The 19558-nt window shown below is 37.7% G+C and overlaps 1 protein-coding gene across 4 annotated transcripts in view; it reads left to right on the top strand.

Annotated features, from left to right (window-relative positions):
- Positions 1-759: 759 nt before the first annotated feature.
- The window catches only part of LOC110985293 (apicoplast pyruvate carrier 1-like), a 98618-nt gene continuing 79819 nt past the window's right edge, over positions 760-19558 (top strand). For 2 of the 4 annotated variants that reach the window (XM_087146120.1, XM_022246224.2), the window contains exons 1-3: positions 1024-1547; positions 15237-15304; positions 16875-16996. In XM_087146120.1, coding sequence (XP_087002246.1) covers positions 1454-1547; positions 15237-15304; positions 16875-16996 — 284 coding nt within the window. In that variant the 5' untranslated portion in view covers positions 1024-1453. The other 2 variants (XM_022246223.2, XM_022246222.2) reach the window with 2 other exon arrangements.

Here is a 19558-nt window from a genome sequence, read left to right as displayed (position 1 = left end):
TGCCTGACCAGATACTGGGGGTTCGTCAAACAAAAAGTGGAACTTTTGACACTGTGAACACATTTTTTACAAAGGCCTAGCGTATCACAATGTGCTTTGGAAAACAGCATTGCAAATTTGCATATCTGTCGCGAACCAAAGGTTGCATGTAAGACTTGTACACGGTAGTTTTCAATATTGAATAAACTTAACAAAAATACATTAAATTTAACCCCTTTGAAACTCCTGAAATGTGGATATTTGCCGGGACTTCCTGACGGTAGGCTTACATAAGTGACCATGCAGGACTGGAAATTGACTCGTTAATATGCAGAATCGTGGTCACCTTGAGCTTGAGAATCAACGTATAAGCCGTGGCTTGTATGCCAAATATTACGGTATATTTAAAAAAATTCAGTACACAAAAAAGACCAACAAGCGGAACTCAGAAGCGGCGGGGGGGTGTTCGAACTCCTCCAACCCCCCGGGCCTGCTTGAGCAGAGAAAACTACATGTATAAGAGGTTGGACTTGAAGGATCATTGTCATGCAAGACACAGAAAAGAAAATAACGTGAAAATGTCATTATTTGTACCTGTTGAGCAGAAAATCTTAAGTGTGTCATTATACCACCTTCCTCGTGGTCAAATAATTTATTATTCAAAATGAATCAGGCGTTTCGTGTGTGATCATGGTGTGATCCAATCCGATGACTCTCTTGTGATGATAACGGCTCCCTCACCGAAGAGTTAGAGAGATATTATAATTTATAGGCCTAGACAGGCCCTAGTACCACTATCAGTATGGTGCCATACCCGTTATCGCAGCGATACTGCACAAAATCGGGCGTGGCAGCAAGACTAGAATGCATGACGGCCTCATTAATCCTGTCAATCTGCACTGAATTAAGTGGAGATTTACTTACAGACTAGACTACCAGGGTCATGCTATTTAGCGTCAACAAGCGTCAACTAACGTCAACGAGCCTCAACAAAATATTCAAGCATTTTTATGCAAATATTTTACATTTACAATATCAGTAAGGCTCCTAAATATCATTTAGTGGTTCACGTTATCGAAATGATATTTGAGTGTGGAAATTTGAGAGACAATTCGGGCCTGCTAGTGCAGCCTGACCAGCCGCCATATTGTTTTCGCCTGGACGTACGCGGTGTAGTAAAGAAAGATGGCGGCCTCCATACATCGTGAAAAAGTTTCGTTTTTCTGCGTGAATCTGGAGGCGAATTCGATGTCTCTCTTACACAGTGGCAGGTCTTACAGTCTTTAAATTATGATAAAACCACTTTCAAATCTTTATAGGGTACTTTCGAGTTGTTTGGGCTTTGTTGACGCTAGTTGTATGTATTGACGCTTGTTGACACTAAATAGCATGACCGCTACCGGGGTGAAGTGCTGAAGGTTCTGAAGGCCTGTCATGGGATCGCACATGTGATCAGTGCACGACTAAGAACAAGATGACTTGTAGAAATGAACGGTGGTGGAGAGCTCCGGCTGCCTTACTTGGTGGAATTCTTGTGCACGTTACACTGGGAACCATATACACATTCGGTAAGTGATGTCGCTTCTCCAAAACTATGGATGACTTATACCCGGCCCTTAGGCAACGAAGCAGATTCCCTCAGGGAAAGAGTTCTGACAAACCCGCTTGACGGAAGAGTTCCATACATAATTCTTCCCTACAGTGACAAAATATCCATCAGAAAGCAAAATAAAATGTCCAGAAATGTTCAATTTAGAAGGAGAAATACCAAGTCGTACCAAATTTTTCACACCAGTCTCATAGGGTTTGTGCATAGGGTGTCAAGTGGCGTCCCGAAGTTCTCTTTTCCCGTATGAGAGTGGTCTGATGCCCACCATGCAGGTTAACCTAATTAACTATTGCCCGCAGGCATTCTGGAGATTTGTGTTTGCCCCCTCCCCTCATTTTTTTGTCATGTTTATCTTGTGCAACTGGTTAGCCCCCAAAATCCAAAGGCAACACTCTCTTTACTGCACTTGACCCTATTTGGGGTAAATTTTCAGTTGTAAAAAAATTGTGAGAAAATGTGATTCTCTTACAGAAAAAGCAGCCATGAAAATGTAAATCCACAATTTGTCATGTTAAAACACTCACAGTTCCCCTCATAATTTCCCTCAAACTCCAAACCGTGCCCTTTTTTTCACTTTTTTTTTCAATATCAGCCCTACGCGAGTATGATGCCATAGTCATCTACCAAGGTGAATCCAAAAGTTAAAATGTAGACCTCCATTCTACTTTAGGAACAGGGTCCCCAAATACACAATCCTCTGCATTTTTTTCTGGATTGCTGGACTTTTTGAACAAAACTAATACAACTGTTACCGTAGAATTGTGCTGCCAGTTAAAACTTACTCAAAACTGTTACTACACATATTAATAATAAAACATGTACATGTATAATGGAAATTCACAAAGTTTGTTTTATTCACCTGTTATAGTTAAGACAAATGACAGTTTCAAACAGGAAGAGGTGGTTTCATAAGTTAAGAAGTGTATTCTGATAGCCCTCAGCATTATCTACTAGTATTTGGAGGCCCGATTTTCCCTGATAAATTTGACTTACATTTTTCTGTTTTCCACGAGTGCAAGCAAATTTATCTTCAACTTCAAGCAAACCTGATGTGCAGTAAAGAAAGTAAAGGGCCCTACCAGTACATGCAAGTCCACTTTACATATAAAGAAGACAAAAGCTACAGCAACAACTGTAACACCGATGTACATGTGCCAAAATTCTGCAATTTTATCTAGTGAGCATGGGAATTACATGTATGTGTGTTCAGGGCTTACACTAAGAAAGGAAATTCTTAGAATTGTACATGTGTGCATTTAACACGTAACGATCAGTACGGGCAGACACGTCACTTTTGAATTTACTGTCATGCAGATGTGCATTTGAGTTACAACAGTGCATTACATGAGGTTTGATATGAACCGTGCAATATGGTTGTATATCACACTGTTTGTTTCCATGGATCGACCCATCAGTACTGAGTATTCAAGTTTGCCTGAAGATAATGTTTCTTGATGGATGCTTGGCTATAAACTGCCAGTCAGGTTAAGATTCTGGATTTCCTTAACAGTCGTATTACACCCTGACAGTTGTACTACACCCATACACGTACATGTATGTACATGCACAGTACATTACATGTATGTAGGCAACTCATTCTTCATCAGGAATTGTTATGCAAGTATGCTGTTTGGTACTCAAGCTAAACTAGGCCGAGGGGCAAATAATTTACATGTTCAGATCGAGTCGGCAACACTCCTATTGACAATGCTAGTCAATTTAAGTATCTAGGTGTATTGCTGGACCCATCTTTGACTTGGAGTCATCATACCGATGCACTTGTTAAAAAAGCCAATAAACGCGTAGGTGTTCTCCGGAGGCTCAAATGTGTTCTCCCACAACATACTTTAGGCCTGTTGTATAAAACATTGATCCTGCCACACTTTGATTACTGTGATGCTGTCTGGGGAAATTCCTCAAAACTAGCACTCAACGGGCTCAGTAAAATTCAGAATAGTGCTGGCCGACTCATCCTCGGTCTTCCACGGAGAACCCCTACAGAGCTTGTTCTATCGACATTAGAGTGGGATACTTTGGACGAAAGGCGTACTTTCCATTTAAATATACTGGTTTATAAAAGTCTAATTATGCAATTACCACCGCAACTGTGCAACTGCTTCATTTATACCACTGATTCGCATCATTATAATACTCGGTCAGGCTCTCATGGTTCCTTAGTCATTCCATTCAGTAAATCGAACTCGGGTAAATGCAGATTCATTGTTCGTGGAGCTTATGCTTTCAACGCCTTGCCCACTGCTCTTAAGAGCCCACTACCCGCAACACTGTCAAGTTTTAAACACACGTACAGATCATTGTTGTTTTAATACCTACCTGTTTGTGAGTTTCGTTATTTGGTGTTGGTGTTTTATTTATTAGTTACTGTTGAGCTTTAAATATGTGTGCATGGCTGGTTCATGGATTTTAATTTTTGGTTTTTATGTAGTTCAGTTGAATTTTGGATTTTTAGTATTTTATCATATTTGATGGATTTAACTGATTTTATTGTAATTGCTGGGCACTTCTGGAAATCAGTGTTTCACTGAGAGGTTTCCCCAGGATAAATAATAAAAAATAATAATGCAATGGTCATGAATACATGTATATGTACATGTACGTGTAGATACTAAATTTTTATAGCTCTTTCTTAAAGTAGACCATCTTGTTTCTGCTCATTCAGCATCATCAGGTGTACATGTACATGTTATGGGCAGTGTACAGATGTTATATACACGTGCATGTTGATTCATATGTATTTGATGTTCATTGTGAAATTTGAAGTCCAAATCACTGATGCACATTGAAATCTGTTGGGAGTGATGTCATTTGTGAGAGACCTGTTGATGCCAAATTGATCACATGATATGCTACGAGCTTAAGCATGTTTGTAGCATATATAAATGTTCAAGTGTACCAGTATTGGCAGTGATGCCTTGCTACACAAAAAATGGATAACCTTTACTATTCCCACAGTTGCGTCATTTCCAATGACTTTAATTGTGTAATGTTGGGTGTAAGTTTGTGTAGATGTGCTGGTACTCTGCTAATTCATGTATGAGATGTGTAGTGGGGGTAGTACAGTGTATGTGTTCCTGCTGTTGGTACAACTGCCACTACATTTAATTTTTACATTGTTTGTCTGTTTTTTTTAACTGGGCCAGTTTTGCCGCAAATAATGTTAATGTCTGGAGATGGCACCAGGTCACCCTTAGTAAAGAAAATTTTTCCTGTTTTAAGACGAGATAAGAAATTTGATTTTTGTTCAGGTGGAGCACAGCACAAAGAAAATATGTAACATTTTGTGCATGTGTGATTGTGGTTCAAATTTCTGCACCACAGCAGACGTGAGAGGAGAGGCTCAACTGTTACTCCGACAGAATTGGAAAGCTTACCAGAGAATTTCTTCGGAAATGTCAAGACGAGAGATGATATTCCCTACCAGTTGTTTACAGGGTTGGCTGATTTAAATTACCTTGATTTAAATCAGCAATTTGATTTAAATCAGTAAATCAAATTCATGATTTTTTAAATCATTAATTTAAATCAATATATTTAATTTTTGGGGGGAGGCCAAAAGGTTTCAATTTTTAAATTCTTCTTTGCTAATTGGAAATGTTTGCAGGTTTTGCACATTTTGAACAACAAATCCCCCCTCTGTGAGCCTTCAAGTTTTTGCTAGTATTAAACAAATTCTTGTGAACTTTAATTTTGTCAAAACTTAGAGTTTGGTTAAACCTGGCATGTACTTTATCCTTGGTACATGTACTTGTCTCTGGAGGAAGTGTCTTCTCTTTGGGTACATGTACTGGTAGGTGTTATACTGCAAGCATTTCACCAAGGCTAAGGCATGATGGTTTGTGAATTTAATCAAATTACTTGAAGTAAATTTTTCAATGCAAAGCTAAATTTGTTTAGTTTTGTAATATAATTAATAAAAGAAATCTACATGTATTGCACATGCAGCTAATTTGCTTGCTTTTGAATAGACAATTGTGCCAACTTGTCTCCAATTTTTGTAAAATTTAAAAAACTTGATTTGAATTTTTAAAAATCTTATTTTTAAAATTTTCTTTAAAATCTTTTTTAAAAATCAACGAACCTGGTTGTTAATTTAGTTGTATTTGTTTAACTGAACACTTTATTAAAGACAATCTCAGTGAAATGAAATGCATTGCATATATTGCTCCACAGTAAAATGTAAGTTCTTTTGCATTTGAAAATCTATTACCCTGGTATAACAAAACAATTGTTGCCTGGTGTGACTGGATCCCTGGGTCTTGTATACTCTTGTATGAATGTACCATACTTGTGGGCTCAGCCTTGGGGTTAATCAGATTTTGGGGCCTTGACCTAAAGTAGGGTATCGGAGAGTTTTCAGATTTTTCAAGAAGTGATCAACAATTTATAAAGAGAATATACTGATTGGAGCTGCTAAGTCACATGCCTACAAGTACATGTATATTAGGGAAAAAGTTGCTACTGTGCATATGTAGGTCTTTGTGCAACCTACTGGACATACATGTTAAGCAACCACAAAGAAACTTGAATGCCATATGATCTTCCAAATCACCCATGGGAAATACTTGGAGCTGAATTGTTCAAACTAGAGGGCCAGCGTTACCTAATAAGGGATGATAACCTATTACACTTCTAGGAAGTGGACTGCCTGTAAGACCTCGGCAGCAAATCTATCATCACCAACGTGATAAGTCACTTCACTAGGTAAGGAATCCAAAACAATCATAAGTGATAATGGACCACAGCATAGCTCACAGGAGTTTAAACACTCTGCCAGAGGGTAGGAATTTAATAACTTTACTTGCCCTTGAAGACACAGCTAAGCCAGTTATCAGACATGAAAGATGCCCCTTTCTGGAATCAGCTCCAGTCAAGCACAGCAGCTACATAGCAGAAGAACACCAACAACCCTACCAATAACGAGCAACCTATTGAAGCCAAGAGGGTCAGAATTCCTACAAGAAGAAAGGAATAGAATGAAAGACCAAAAAGAGAAACAGCCCAAACACTACAACAAACGTGCCAAAGACATCCCAGACCTAGAAGAAAGTCATGTTCATGTCCAGTAGTACACGAACTTTACAGACAAGGATAATCAAAAGACAAAGAACAATATTCCAGAAATGACCAGACAAAGGTTATTTGAGGCTGAACGGAAAATTGTCTTCTACTTGAAGGAAACAGAATTGACCTGAAGAAATCTGAAGAACTATTTCTACAGGTGACCCACTCAGAAAGCCTAACAAGGAGAAAACCAAAAACCAGGGTCTCCTCCAATCTACACATGAACAACCACTGCTGTACATACCCGATGCCCAAGCTAGAGCAAAAATCAAACAGAACAACACAAGCACAGAAAAAGAAACAGAAAGCTACATGTACATGTATGCACAACAAACACAATCCTGAAGGAAGACACACACAGAAAGTGCTTACTATGAAAAGTACTAGATCAAGTAGATTAATCACACTACCAATGCTACAGGAAGTATTAATCTCTCTTGTCCCCTCTCTACAACCCCAAAATAAACCAATTTGTTATACCACAGTAATAGTTTGCGATTATTTTGTATTCATTTAGTTCTTTAAAAAATCACCTCTGAAAAATGCCTTTTTGAAAATATTTACTACCATATTAATTTATAGAAAATGAAGTAATTGCCCGATCTGAAAGAGAAATATCATGCCCATCACTTCCAAAAATCTAAAATACATGCGCATGATGACCATTGCATCTGGGTGAATTCATATGCACGTGCTAAGCTGTAAAATTGTTTTATGGGACATGTAGTCCTGAATTGAAAAAAATAAAACTAGAACAAAATCAGTTTAGTAGTTTACACTTTATAAGGAGTAATCAGCTAAAGTGAAAGATTCTAAAGGCTACATCTGTGTATCGTTTGCTAACAAGGACTACTTTTGGCCAGCCCAACTGAATCAAGAACCTGTTGACTGTTGGAAGACCAATCTGCCTAACATTAAGTACACATTCTCATGTATCAACTGAAATGAAAATAAACATAAGGTATGTTCTTCATAAAATTGACCAAAATGCAACTCCACAATATCATTTTCAAAACTTCTAAAAGAGTGACTTTAATCATATGAAATACAAATTGGCAGATTTATAAAAATGAATATTTGGGGATAATTAGGCATACCATTTAGAGGACATTTGGTTGGCTACCAATGCAAATCATATGGAGTTGAATTCATTTAAAGTTTTACGTCAAAGTTACGCGAGAGGACTTGATTTCAAAACCTATCTCAAGCAGGAGAATTCAGTATATTTTTCAACTGATGTATTTTAAAGCACCAAAGAAATAACTTTAAAAACAATCCATGAAAAAAGAGCACAAAATTGATGGAAAATGATGAGGAAAGTTTGGCTCTCTTCAGTCTCTTACTGTTTACAATCACTCTCACTATACCAACACATCTGCCAGGTCTTAAACTGTTCAACCACTGAACATAATCTTTGAGTTTGGCTGCATCAAAAATGTATAATGAGTACAATATGTTCATTTCCAGATGTCAAATTTGTCACTTGTAATGTTTGAAAATTCCATGCCTGATGTTCATTTTGCCATTTATTTGGGAGATATTCCTGCTGAAAATTACTTTAAAATTAACAACTCTGCCTATTATATTTTTATCATGAATCATATTTTATGTCAAACTTAAACAAATATCAACAAGCGTTATTTATGTATAAGTTTAAAAATAATTTGATGCCCGTAACAGATCCAAACAGGTTTGTATTTAACTGTGGCTTGCATAAATACAACACTCGTTCGTCAACCAAGCTTCATTTTCAGATACCGCAACACAGAACTTCTGCCTATCAATTTAACATTAAATACTCTGGTCCCAAACTTTGGAATACTCTACCATCTTCAGTAAGATTTTCAAGATCATATACCATCTTTAAGCGGCAACTTAAGATCTTTCTCATGTAAAGCAATATAATTCTCATTGTCACAATGACTACTTCTGATCATATTCGTAGCCTTGAAAATTAACTTAACCTTTTCTTTTCATAGTCCATCTTCAACATTTACTCTATAATTGCTTAGAGCTACAATTATTTGTTGTTTCTTATATTAATATGTATGTATGTTTTGTTTAAGGGCATGCCTACCACAGGCTTTGCTTTTAAGGTGTTGCCACCTCTTCTGGCATATATGTCTTTTAGACTTGTCTTATTATTATTTCTGCCATGGGAGGAAATAAATGTGTGTGTGAACTAAAATGTCTCGGACATCACTTTTTTTCGAACGTCATTCAGTAGGACCGATTTTCTTTCGAGAAACCTTGGTACGAAGAGAAAAATTGCAGAGCATTGCCATTCTGTGGAGGGGCTCATGAATATTGAATGAAAAAGAGGGCGCACTATCTTGGTTGATGTCAAAGGCGAAACAGCCCACAATGCAGCAAAACGTCTCTCTAATATCACCGCGAGATAATGACGGAAGCCACAAAATTGCCACGATCGGTATTTTGGATTGCTGTTTTCGGAAACGTACTTGAAGAAAATGTGATCAGTCCAGTTGTAAAATGATGATGGGTTGGGGGTGCTTTTTTGCACTTTTTTAAAGCGTGTGTTGTACATGTACAATGTACATCGATTTTGGTTTTACTCGCTGTTTTTTTGCAGTCGATATTTTGACAGAGTCAATTGATATTTGCTACTGCAGACTTTGGGACCCAATTAATTGCGATTATGGTTTTATTATGTGTAAATATTATCACCTTTCACCACATATAAATCTCTGTAAAATAACCGCGGTGATTATCACTCCTTAGTAAACTTTATTGGCTAGGATTTCAACAGGTTGTTCACATCCGTAAAAAATTCTGACGTTTGAGACAGTAATTGATTAACTCCAATTCAGTTGAAAGATGGACACGGTCATCATGACTTCCCTCATTTCATCAGACACTGGGAATTACATGTAATTCACTGCTGTTCATTTCAGGAAAAGTACATCCCCAAAGTTTAACATTATCTAATGGTCCTATTTTGAGGAACCTGCCATAAACAAACAAGGAGACCTGAAATTAAATTGTTCTCATCTTCAGGTGACTTTTCTGCCATATTGTTTTTCTATTATATTATTATAATATAAAATACCAACTTAAGGGTTTCTTGGGGTGGTTTCACTAAGAGATCATTCTTCCAAAAACCGTGATGGGGAGGCTTCATGTAAATCACCTTCTAAGGTCAATGCTGGAATGCAATTCAACTACCAATAAGTACTTGGCCCAAAAAATACTTGTACTCAAAAAAGCAACTACATTGTACTTTCATACTCGGACTCATCCCCAAACTCAGCATTTTGTACTCAGTACTCATTGCCAATACTAAAAAAAAAAAAAATCAATTATCCACGGTTTTGATACTAAAATGTCCAACCTAAAATTTCCTGTGGCTCGTGCAAGCTATACGTTACAATTAATATGTATCATTTTATTATTGACTAAAAATCAGATCTTTTTGACTGAATGCAGCACTTTCAATATGCTATCACTGGTGTACACTAACGAGGCCCTTGCAGGGACACTGACGAAGCATGTTGTACCGTGCTTGCACGCTTGTCCCCCACTGCCCATATATATCTGTACAGGGTCTGCAGTGCCGTACGTGTGAAATTGTAAATGATGGTAAAAATCGCGACATTCTGTGCAGTTTATGCTGCAAAAGCTGCGTTGCTGGTAATGATTTAAAATTCAATTTATACCAGGGTTTTAATGAGGGTTTGAAATCTTGTGTGGCAGATGCTACACACTAAGAGATGACCTCATGAGGCTGAACTAATGTCGACCAGAACAGCATGATCATCACCCAGCTCTCTCACGAGAAGGGAACGCCAGAGATGCCAAACATCCCACTCCGCAGACCACAAACAGGAACTTTAAAATCTGAATACAGGCAGCTCACTTCTCCAGTGGAGCCAAGAAACTGTTGATTTGGCCCGGATTTCTTTAATGGTTTCTAATGTTTCAGTTGTTCAGTTTTTGTAAATTGATTTTGAATAATATGGTAAATTAAATGAAGTGCTGAGATTCACAGATTATTTGTGCGTCATTTGTTCATTTGTCTGCGTACATGTAGAGTCTAATCGGAAATACAAATTCCGGGGTTCTTGTCAGGGAATCCTGTGACACAGGTGCATATACATGCATGCAGGATTGTTAAGCATTTGTGTTTTGTCTTTTCTTTTGTTCAGTATTTTCTGTTGAGTGAAATTTTTTTTCAGATTACATTTTATAGGATTAATTGAGTAATGTACATGTACAAGTACTTGAAGCAAGAAATTCTGAGAAATACTTGTATGAAAATAAGTGACCCTTACTGTGCCTTAATTTCTTAAATGTCAAGCTGCAAAGATTAAAATTCGTTTACCGGTATGTATGCTTGGATGGTATTTCAGTATAACCAAATAGTGGTTTCTTTTCTTTTCGGTACTGAACAGTATACCACTGATATTCTATAAATACCAAAATACTCACTGGTAAACTCACTATGGAATTTCAGTACTGCATTATTCTTGCTAATGTGTTTGGAATATTTGTAGAACCTTTATGAAATAAAGAAAAACAACCATGTTGTTATATTTTATTCCATTCTTTGCGGGTTGAATCATCCAGTGCAATGACTGAATTGTCGCATACAGCAGAGGGACGAGACCAATTGTCCAGCTCAATTTAAGTAACGTGAAACTTAAGCAGCTGCTAACCCATCAGCCAAACCTCTTCATAGTTTTATTATCGCCACTGTATTGGTGTTTGTGGTTTGGCATTGCTGATTGACATAGGTGTCTGAATGGAAGTCCCAAACAATGTTTTACAGGGGTGTGGTTTGTCATGGTCATAACCAAAGTTTGTTCTGTCATTTCCAATTTATAGTTTCATGTGTTAGAATACTGCATCATTCTTGACTCAAAAATTTAGCAAATTTAATCTTCGCTTTTATATTCTATGTCCTAATTCACATACTGTAGATATTTAGTTAAAAAGAAATTGATTGATACATGGAAATACTTAAATTTAGGGGATTTTGCCACAACCACCGTCATGCTGGCTCGTATTTGTCGTCATTCTCAGTGAATGTTGCCCTGTCAACATGCTCAACGCTGCTTTTTGATGATGCGATATCCCTTTTCAAAGAATACTTCACTTCAAAGGAAAAAACAATGTAATACCATCCGAGCCTAATAACATGTTGATTAACTGCAATATTGCTAATTAGTACCAATACATGTACCAGGTATATTCTCTGTACTCCTAATACATGTACTGTACAGTAGGTTGAATTAATTTACACGGAATAAAAATGAGAGGAATAAAGCTAATTAATAAGCAAGTAACATCCAGTTGGGAATGGCATACCAGAGTCGTGCCAATTAAACCACATACGGTACAGCTACATGTATGAGCAATTTTCCATTTTGGAGATTAAATTTTACAGACACAACTCACTTCCTGCATCTTTACTTGCTACATTTATTTGGAAGCATGCGTACATGTATGGACATTAAACCTAAACAGCTAGGAATACCAAAGTTACAATGTATATTGATGAAATACTGGTATCAAACAAACATGAAGCTGGCTAAGCAGAAAGGCTACTGTATGTTGATGGAAAAACTTGAAAGCCAGCAAGCAGACCAAGGCCATAGTGATGGACATTGGTATTAATGGATAGTTGTTCATGAGCAAATGGAAACTTACTGCTTTGGGATAGCTGTACATGTACATGGAAACACTATGGAGATATCAATATTAACGTATCAGAAAAAAAGTGTGGATTTAATTAAACACAGTTACTGTTAAAATATACATGTAAATATGGACAACTGTTCAATCTTTAAAAAAAATGGTGAATAAATTTAAATGTTAAAGCATTGTTGAAACCTTCCAGACCAGTTTCAAATCACAATTCATGTACAGGTACTAGAATGAATGGGAAGCTTAAAATCACCAAAAGGACTAAGGACAGACTTGATCAAATGATTAAAAAGAATAAATCCTTGGTATTACCACAATTCTTAATTTGGAACCTTGATTAACTATGGGATGACAATATCCTGGAGTACGATTCCATGGGCACTGTCGGTTGATAATTTACACAATGTGTGACCATTATCAGTACCTCATTGATTAGGGAGCCAACCTTGAAATGTCTTGGCATAAACTTGAAGTTCACAAATAAAACCAAGGCTAGACTGATGAATCAGTACTGGGGTCAATTTCCTGTAAAAAGTGAACATGACACAAAATTTGCATGGTTTTAAAATGAATAGGATGTTGAAATTAATGGAGGCATGAAGGCTATATTTTTCAGGTATAAATTTGGAACAGTGCGAGGGGATAAATAATTGAAAAGTACATGAAATAAGAAAATTTATCCAGAAGAGAGAGTTAAGTGTAAGCTCAAAGATAAAGATTTGGTGAATTCTGCAGGAGTGTACTGTAGACTTACATTATTGTTGCCTATTGTGTAGGGGTCCATGGTGTTTTGTACACTTGAGGGGGGCAAGTGGCACCTAAGGCGAAGTTTATGAATGTAAGGGAACAAGATGAAAAACATGTTGAAAATGGGGGGTTTCTCCCATAGTGCAGAATAAGGAACCACATATTCCCACATGTATTTACAGAATGTTCTGTATTTTTCTTCAATATGATGCCGCCCTGCAAACAAAAAGGAATCAAAGATCTCATTTTGGGAATGAGAAAAACTTTGTCTTCAAAACTATCAAATGCTGATGTTATTATATTGAAATTACAGTGAAATCGGCCCAGTTACTTGTACAAACAAGTATGAGCAATTGTTAATAAAATAGCGGAAAAAGTATCGCACATCTCACATATACAGACCAGCATGTACACATACCAGTATAGCTGTACAACCTTATACCTAAGGTCACACCAATACAGCACAGTGGAAATGACACTTCCAACCATGGAAAAGATGGAGGTAATGTACCCATGTACAACAGTGAATATCACCCATGTTCTTGGGATCCAATACCTGCCTGTTTGTGGCATATCACATGAAGATTCTCGGCCAATAAAAACAATCACAACCTGAGGTACCAGTGTGTATCTTTGCCAGGATCAGAGCAAACAACAAAACCAAGCATGTACATGTACAAAGTGAATCCAAAGTGTGTCTGCCAGATGAAAAAATGACAAAAATCAACAAATAACAGCACTGCATATACAGTTACATTATTTATACTCTTTCATTTCCATGGTTAGACGTGTAATAGGAAATTAAGTCCACTTTCAAACTTTTTTAAGTCAGCCAAGAGACAAACTCGGTTGTTATCACCCTGCTGATACCATTCTAGACATATGATGTGAAAAGGAATCTGAAAATTCTCTGGTGATATCATGCTGTACATGGCCATGAATGTAGTGGATGGCAAGGAATTATTGAAAGCAAGGTGAAAAATGGATGCCCAGGAAAACAATGCAGTATTGCACATGTAAAGTCATCCACTAGAATCTTTTGGGAGAGGCGGTGCACCATACATATACATTCATGTATATGTTCCTTAAGGATAAGCGTTTTAATTCTGATGGCTCATTTTTCAACAACTTGACGCCAAATGTGTGTAAATGTGTAAACACACACACACAATTTTTCCTTATTTGTTCCATGGAGGACATGTACATGTACACTCATATAAGAATTCCTTTTTCATTTCCGCGGTTGACGTATTAACGCGTTGTGCTTGGTTGGATCAAGTATGGAAGACGATACTACACACGGACGCTGCTACTAAGTTGACCTACCCCCAGCCAACAGTAAAACAGAAATGCCTTTCTTGAGTAATTAGAATTGAATTCGGTAGCCCACACCCCATGTACAAAAGAACTAAGGTGATTAAAGACCTTTGGGTTAGCCGATTTGCTGGGGAGCAAAACCACACTTATAAAAGAGATGCACATGTAAGGTTATGAAATCCCAACTATGGGTAGCAACTTCTCTGTATCGAAACAATTGGCAAAAACACACATGGTCATGGGGTGACACGCTATGGACTTTTTTATGTGAACTGGCTGATGCATGGAAATGCGTCACAATTTTTACATGGGTAACTGAAAAACGGGGAAAAGAATGAAAATACTGATGCATGAAGTCAAGAGCTGTGCCTCCCTACATATTTTATGGGCATCATAGATAAATTGCAAGGCTGAAACCCCACCCCCAGCAGCTTGTTTGGGTAAGAAAATCTGATGTTAACTGGCTATCAGTACAGGAAAAATGAATACAGTTTTCTCTTAACAGAGTGTATCACCCAGTTCTATCTGTACATGTACATTATATGTAGTTACAAAAATATAAGGTGGAAGAGAAAAGGGTTGATGCTTGGAAAACACCACTGTGCATACCAACTTGCTACACTGGTATAATAGAATAAATCACCTCCTCTCACTCCATGCCTGTTAGCCTTTATCTCACCTGCAGTTACAGGTACATGTGCAAACTTCTAAATGTCAGTGTGCAATAATTGTTTCCAAGTATAAGCACATACTGCAAGTTGCTGTTATGATCACCACACTGTTATGTAAAATGACAAACTACATATGTGTGTTTGGTACATGTGTTTTCTTACAGGAAATATGTCACCTTATTTCACATCCTACATCCGTGAATTCAGTCAGCCACAAAGTCTTCGTTACAAGGTACAATGTTCATGTAAACTGAATGTTGGGTCATTTCATTTGGTTGGGGCACAATTTGTGACGGTGTCCTTGTTACAGTACGTGGGTACCTTTTACCATCTTTCATGACCTGTAGAGTAGGTCATTTACTCTGTAAAATAACACCTCTGTATTCAGCCTTGCAAGATGTATAACAATGCCAATTTGGAATCCACATGCAGGGAAATAGCTGTTCATTTTTACGTAACCCATGTAACAATTGACACCGTCACAAATTGTGCCCCAACCTCATGGAATGACCCTGTTATGTTATGCATGGTGAATCACTGTAAACCGCTTTCAGCTCCCAAAAGATTGTGTTTCACACTGTAAGGTAATGTAATTATCAATGACACTCCTCCCTATTTATGGAAGAGTGGGGCAAGTTAAGCCTTTTTTGGGGGGGGGTGCAGTTATCTGGCTCTTACATACCTGTACAGGTATGGTAATTTGCATGGCCTGGTATGTTACACATTGAGGGCCAATAATGTACATTTTTTTAGCAATATCAGGCAGTGTAGCATGCCTGTAATTCACTGAAGGAACTATTTGATAGATTCAGACGATAATCTGAAAATTTATTTGACATATCCTATTACCCGTGCATTGGTTGAGCCATACCTCACAGGGTAATTGACTGTACACTTTATTATAGTATTCAAACTTTCAAATGTTGTGACCTACATGTACATAGCTGTATGTGGCATTTATTTAACTTCTTACACTGCGTCACATTATTTCAGACTTAAACTTGAGGCTTAATATGAGGAAAAGTAGAAAAAATGTTAAGGACAAATGGACAAATGGAAAACTCTAAAGGAACTGGAGCCACCTTTGTTGGCCCCATTAAACATACCTGCAGACAGATTCCCCAACAATGCTTGGCTTTGAAAGTTTTTTATTAGTCTGATTTAGGTTTAATGCAAATGGGACACCCAAATGACTTTCAATGAAGAACACACAAAAGTGTACTTCTTAAAATAAGTACAAAAAAGCCTTTTAAAAGTTTACTCACAAAGTTTACATGTGTAATTTCAAATTTGACAAAGTGAAATATGTACAAGTGTGCATGTACATGTACACCAAACTTGAACTTGTACCATCACCTTCACCATTGCACACATTGCTATTATTGTCAGTCTTGTCATTTCTTAATGCAGCGGATAATGCAAAAACTTCTGCTGGGCAAGAAATTCATATTCATAGGATCAGAGCTGAACATACAGTACATGTATATGTACATCTAAATTTGGGGGGAAATTTGAGAAAATGAACCTGCACAAGAAAAACTTGAAGTGATCCGCTGTTTTGTACATAGGAGCTTCATGATGAAGGTCGCAAGGAAGTTATAGAGGTTGGCGGTAGCACCATGCAAGGATATCTCTTTCCAAGTACATGTATGTGTGGTTCTGAAAAGAACTGGAGGGTACTCAACGTTTTGAACATTATGCTCTGTCTGTCACCAGGAGAATTTTCTCTATATAATTGAAGTACATGTAAGTACAAAAAATTTTAGTTTAAACTACTAATGTTTGTGTTATTTTCCTTGCAGGAGGCTAGCTTGATCTTCGCCCTGATGTTAGTTGGTCAGGGACTGAGCATGTGGATTGGTGGATATCTTGAACGAAAGCTTGGTGTACGTGTTGCAGTATTGATTGGTGGATGGACCATGAGGTATTAAACATACATACAATGTACATGTACGAGTATTTTAATTATAGAAAGTACTTGTTTGTGCCTAAGTTATCAGTGTTGTAGTCAGGACCAGGAAGTCCCATACCAAGACTTGAGACTGACAGTCTGAGACCTGCTGTCCCAATTCAAGAGCAAGACTGATAGTTGGAGACCAAGACCAGGCTGTCCCAGACCAAGACTGATAGTCCAAAACCAAGATGAGGTTTACAGATACATGTAAGGCCTGCAAATCATCTCCCACATGTACATGTAGCTGGAATGTTGCTCTAAAATTGAGGGGTACCTTGGGTAATTTAATTACAGGAGTACATGTCAAATTGTAAAGCGAGACTGTGTTGTGCATGAACAGGTTTCATTTTCCCCAAACTACCTGGTTTGCATGCAAGACAGTTTTGATAAAGTGCGTCATTCCATCAGGTTCGGGAACAAAGTGTGACATAATAGTGAAATTTTAAAAGTGTTCAAAAAGTTCATCTATCATATATGTAGTTTTCAGATAGGAAAAATATACTTTTAAATGCAGAAACGATTAAATGTTGATAGTGTACACACAATTAGTCAGTGCACCATATATTGAGGGCTGTCACATTAAGTGCAGATGTAACATAGTGGTCAGTTGAACAATTTTTGTGCACATACATGTATATGTTGCACGGTGATTCCTTTAGAGGACTCCTTTACAAGAAGTAACTTTTTTGGATTTAAACAGACAAAAAACAAATGTACTTGTTCGGTTATGATTTGAACAAAAGTGCTTTTTTTATTTTAGAAAGTTATCCCACAAACACAATGATCTCAAAGAATGCAACTGATGAGCTGTATTTAATTTAAAGACCAAAGTCATCCATCTACTAGAGGCCTAAAAGATTTATAATCTCTATTAAGGACTTGAATCTGGAAGAAAAAAGGTGTTGATACTGTTGCAGGTATAACATTGACACCATGTGTATGTTACACCCAAATATCCTCACCACAAAGGCCAAATAGTCAAAATGAATACAAACAGAACCGTATAACAACTTAACAATTTCATGATCGACTATTTCATTTAATTTTGAGATGAACTGAAGGAATACTTTTCTCTTAAAAATATAATGTCATGGTACAGAAAATGGGTTCGAACCAAGTCTTCTGCTGAATGTTGAAAATGCTATGTACTGTACGTGTACATGTACACTGTACTTATAATTTAGTGAAGTTCTTTGCCAAGTCACAAGTGGTTTTAATTGTTAATATTCCATGATTCCCACACATTCAAAAATCAACTACATGTATTATTGAACTACTACATGTACATGTTGGCGGGCATGTGGCCAAGTGGTTAGGGTTTGTGGCTTCCAATCATAGGATTGGAGGTTCAAATCCAGCTCCTGGCAGTATGTTGTGGCCCTTGGCAAGCCTCTTCACCCCTGCTTTCCTCTCTCCACCCGGGAGTATAAATGGGTACCAGCATTAGCTGGGGAAGCAACCTGCGATGGACTGGCATCCCATCCAGGGGGGAATCTAAATATTCTCAGTTGTTTCATGCCAAGGAAACCGGAGATAAACACCGGCCTGATGAGCCAAATTGGCTGGGACCAGACTAATAGGATGATGGGAATATGCAAAGATAAAAACTTTGATGGCACTCAGTACTTGGTTACCTTCCCCGGTTGGGATTCCGCAGGTGGGCGTCCAAGGGAGAAATGAGGCTTCCCAGCCAAGGAGGTAGATCAAAGTATGCACTAAACTTCGCTGTCAGAATTCTGTTCCGTCCCCAATAGGTAGGGTGGATCAAAGGATCCTCTGAACTTCACTGTTAGAATTCTGCCCCCTTATTTGGAGGGCAGACCAAAGGATGCTCTGAACTTCGCTTTTAGAAATCTGCCCCCTTATTGAGAGGGCGATAAAGGTACATGTATGCAAACCTCGCAATCAATATATACTTTTTTATGAGAGGAGACTACAGTTAAAACTTGATAGAAGCTTCCTTTAAAATAATCCTTTAAAGCCACAATTATTGAATTTTTCAATTCGAGTTTCCCCAGCAAGATACATAAAAACATTTTGCCTTGAGGTCGGACCAGTATGGAGTATGCAAACTCAATGTACATGTACTTTGCACTGTGCAGTAAATGTAAGTCCAATGCACACACCATACACAATGCTCGACCAGGTACGGATGAAATAAGATACGTCCACACTTGTTGTGGCGGTTCATTACCAGCACACTGTCCTAAAAGTTGGTATCTTAATCCTGCCCTAACTTACTCTTTATAATGGGCTTTGCGGCTTTTGTCATAAAAAAGAGCTGGGGGGGTTGGGTTGCAGGCTGCCTTGGGCAGTAGCCCGTGCTATTTGCGGTCAGGTAATTGCCACAGTTGATTGGTTAACAACGTGAAATGGGTATAGCAGCAGTGATGGGTCAAGTCACCTCCATAATATTGACGCAGCGTTTCCCAGGGCCGGGCCTTAGACTAAAGCAATGTTGGAAAGTACTGTTGCCAATAATTTATATTTATCATTTACACAAATCTTGAGGGGGTAGGTTAGGTATCTCTC

The sequence above is a fragment of the Acanthaster planci genome, linkage group LG14, assembly GCF_054643075.1.
Source record: "Acanthaster planci isolate LZ-2023a linkage group LG14, COTS_SCS, whole genome shotgun sequence".
Classification (NCBI taxonomy): domain Eukaryota; kingdom Metazoa; phylum Echinodermata; class Asteroidea; order Valvatida; family Acanthasteridae; genus Acanthaster; species Acanthaster planci.
Note: the sequence above shows the minus strand (reverse complement) of the source record. Positions and strands in the feature narration are given on the sequence as shown.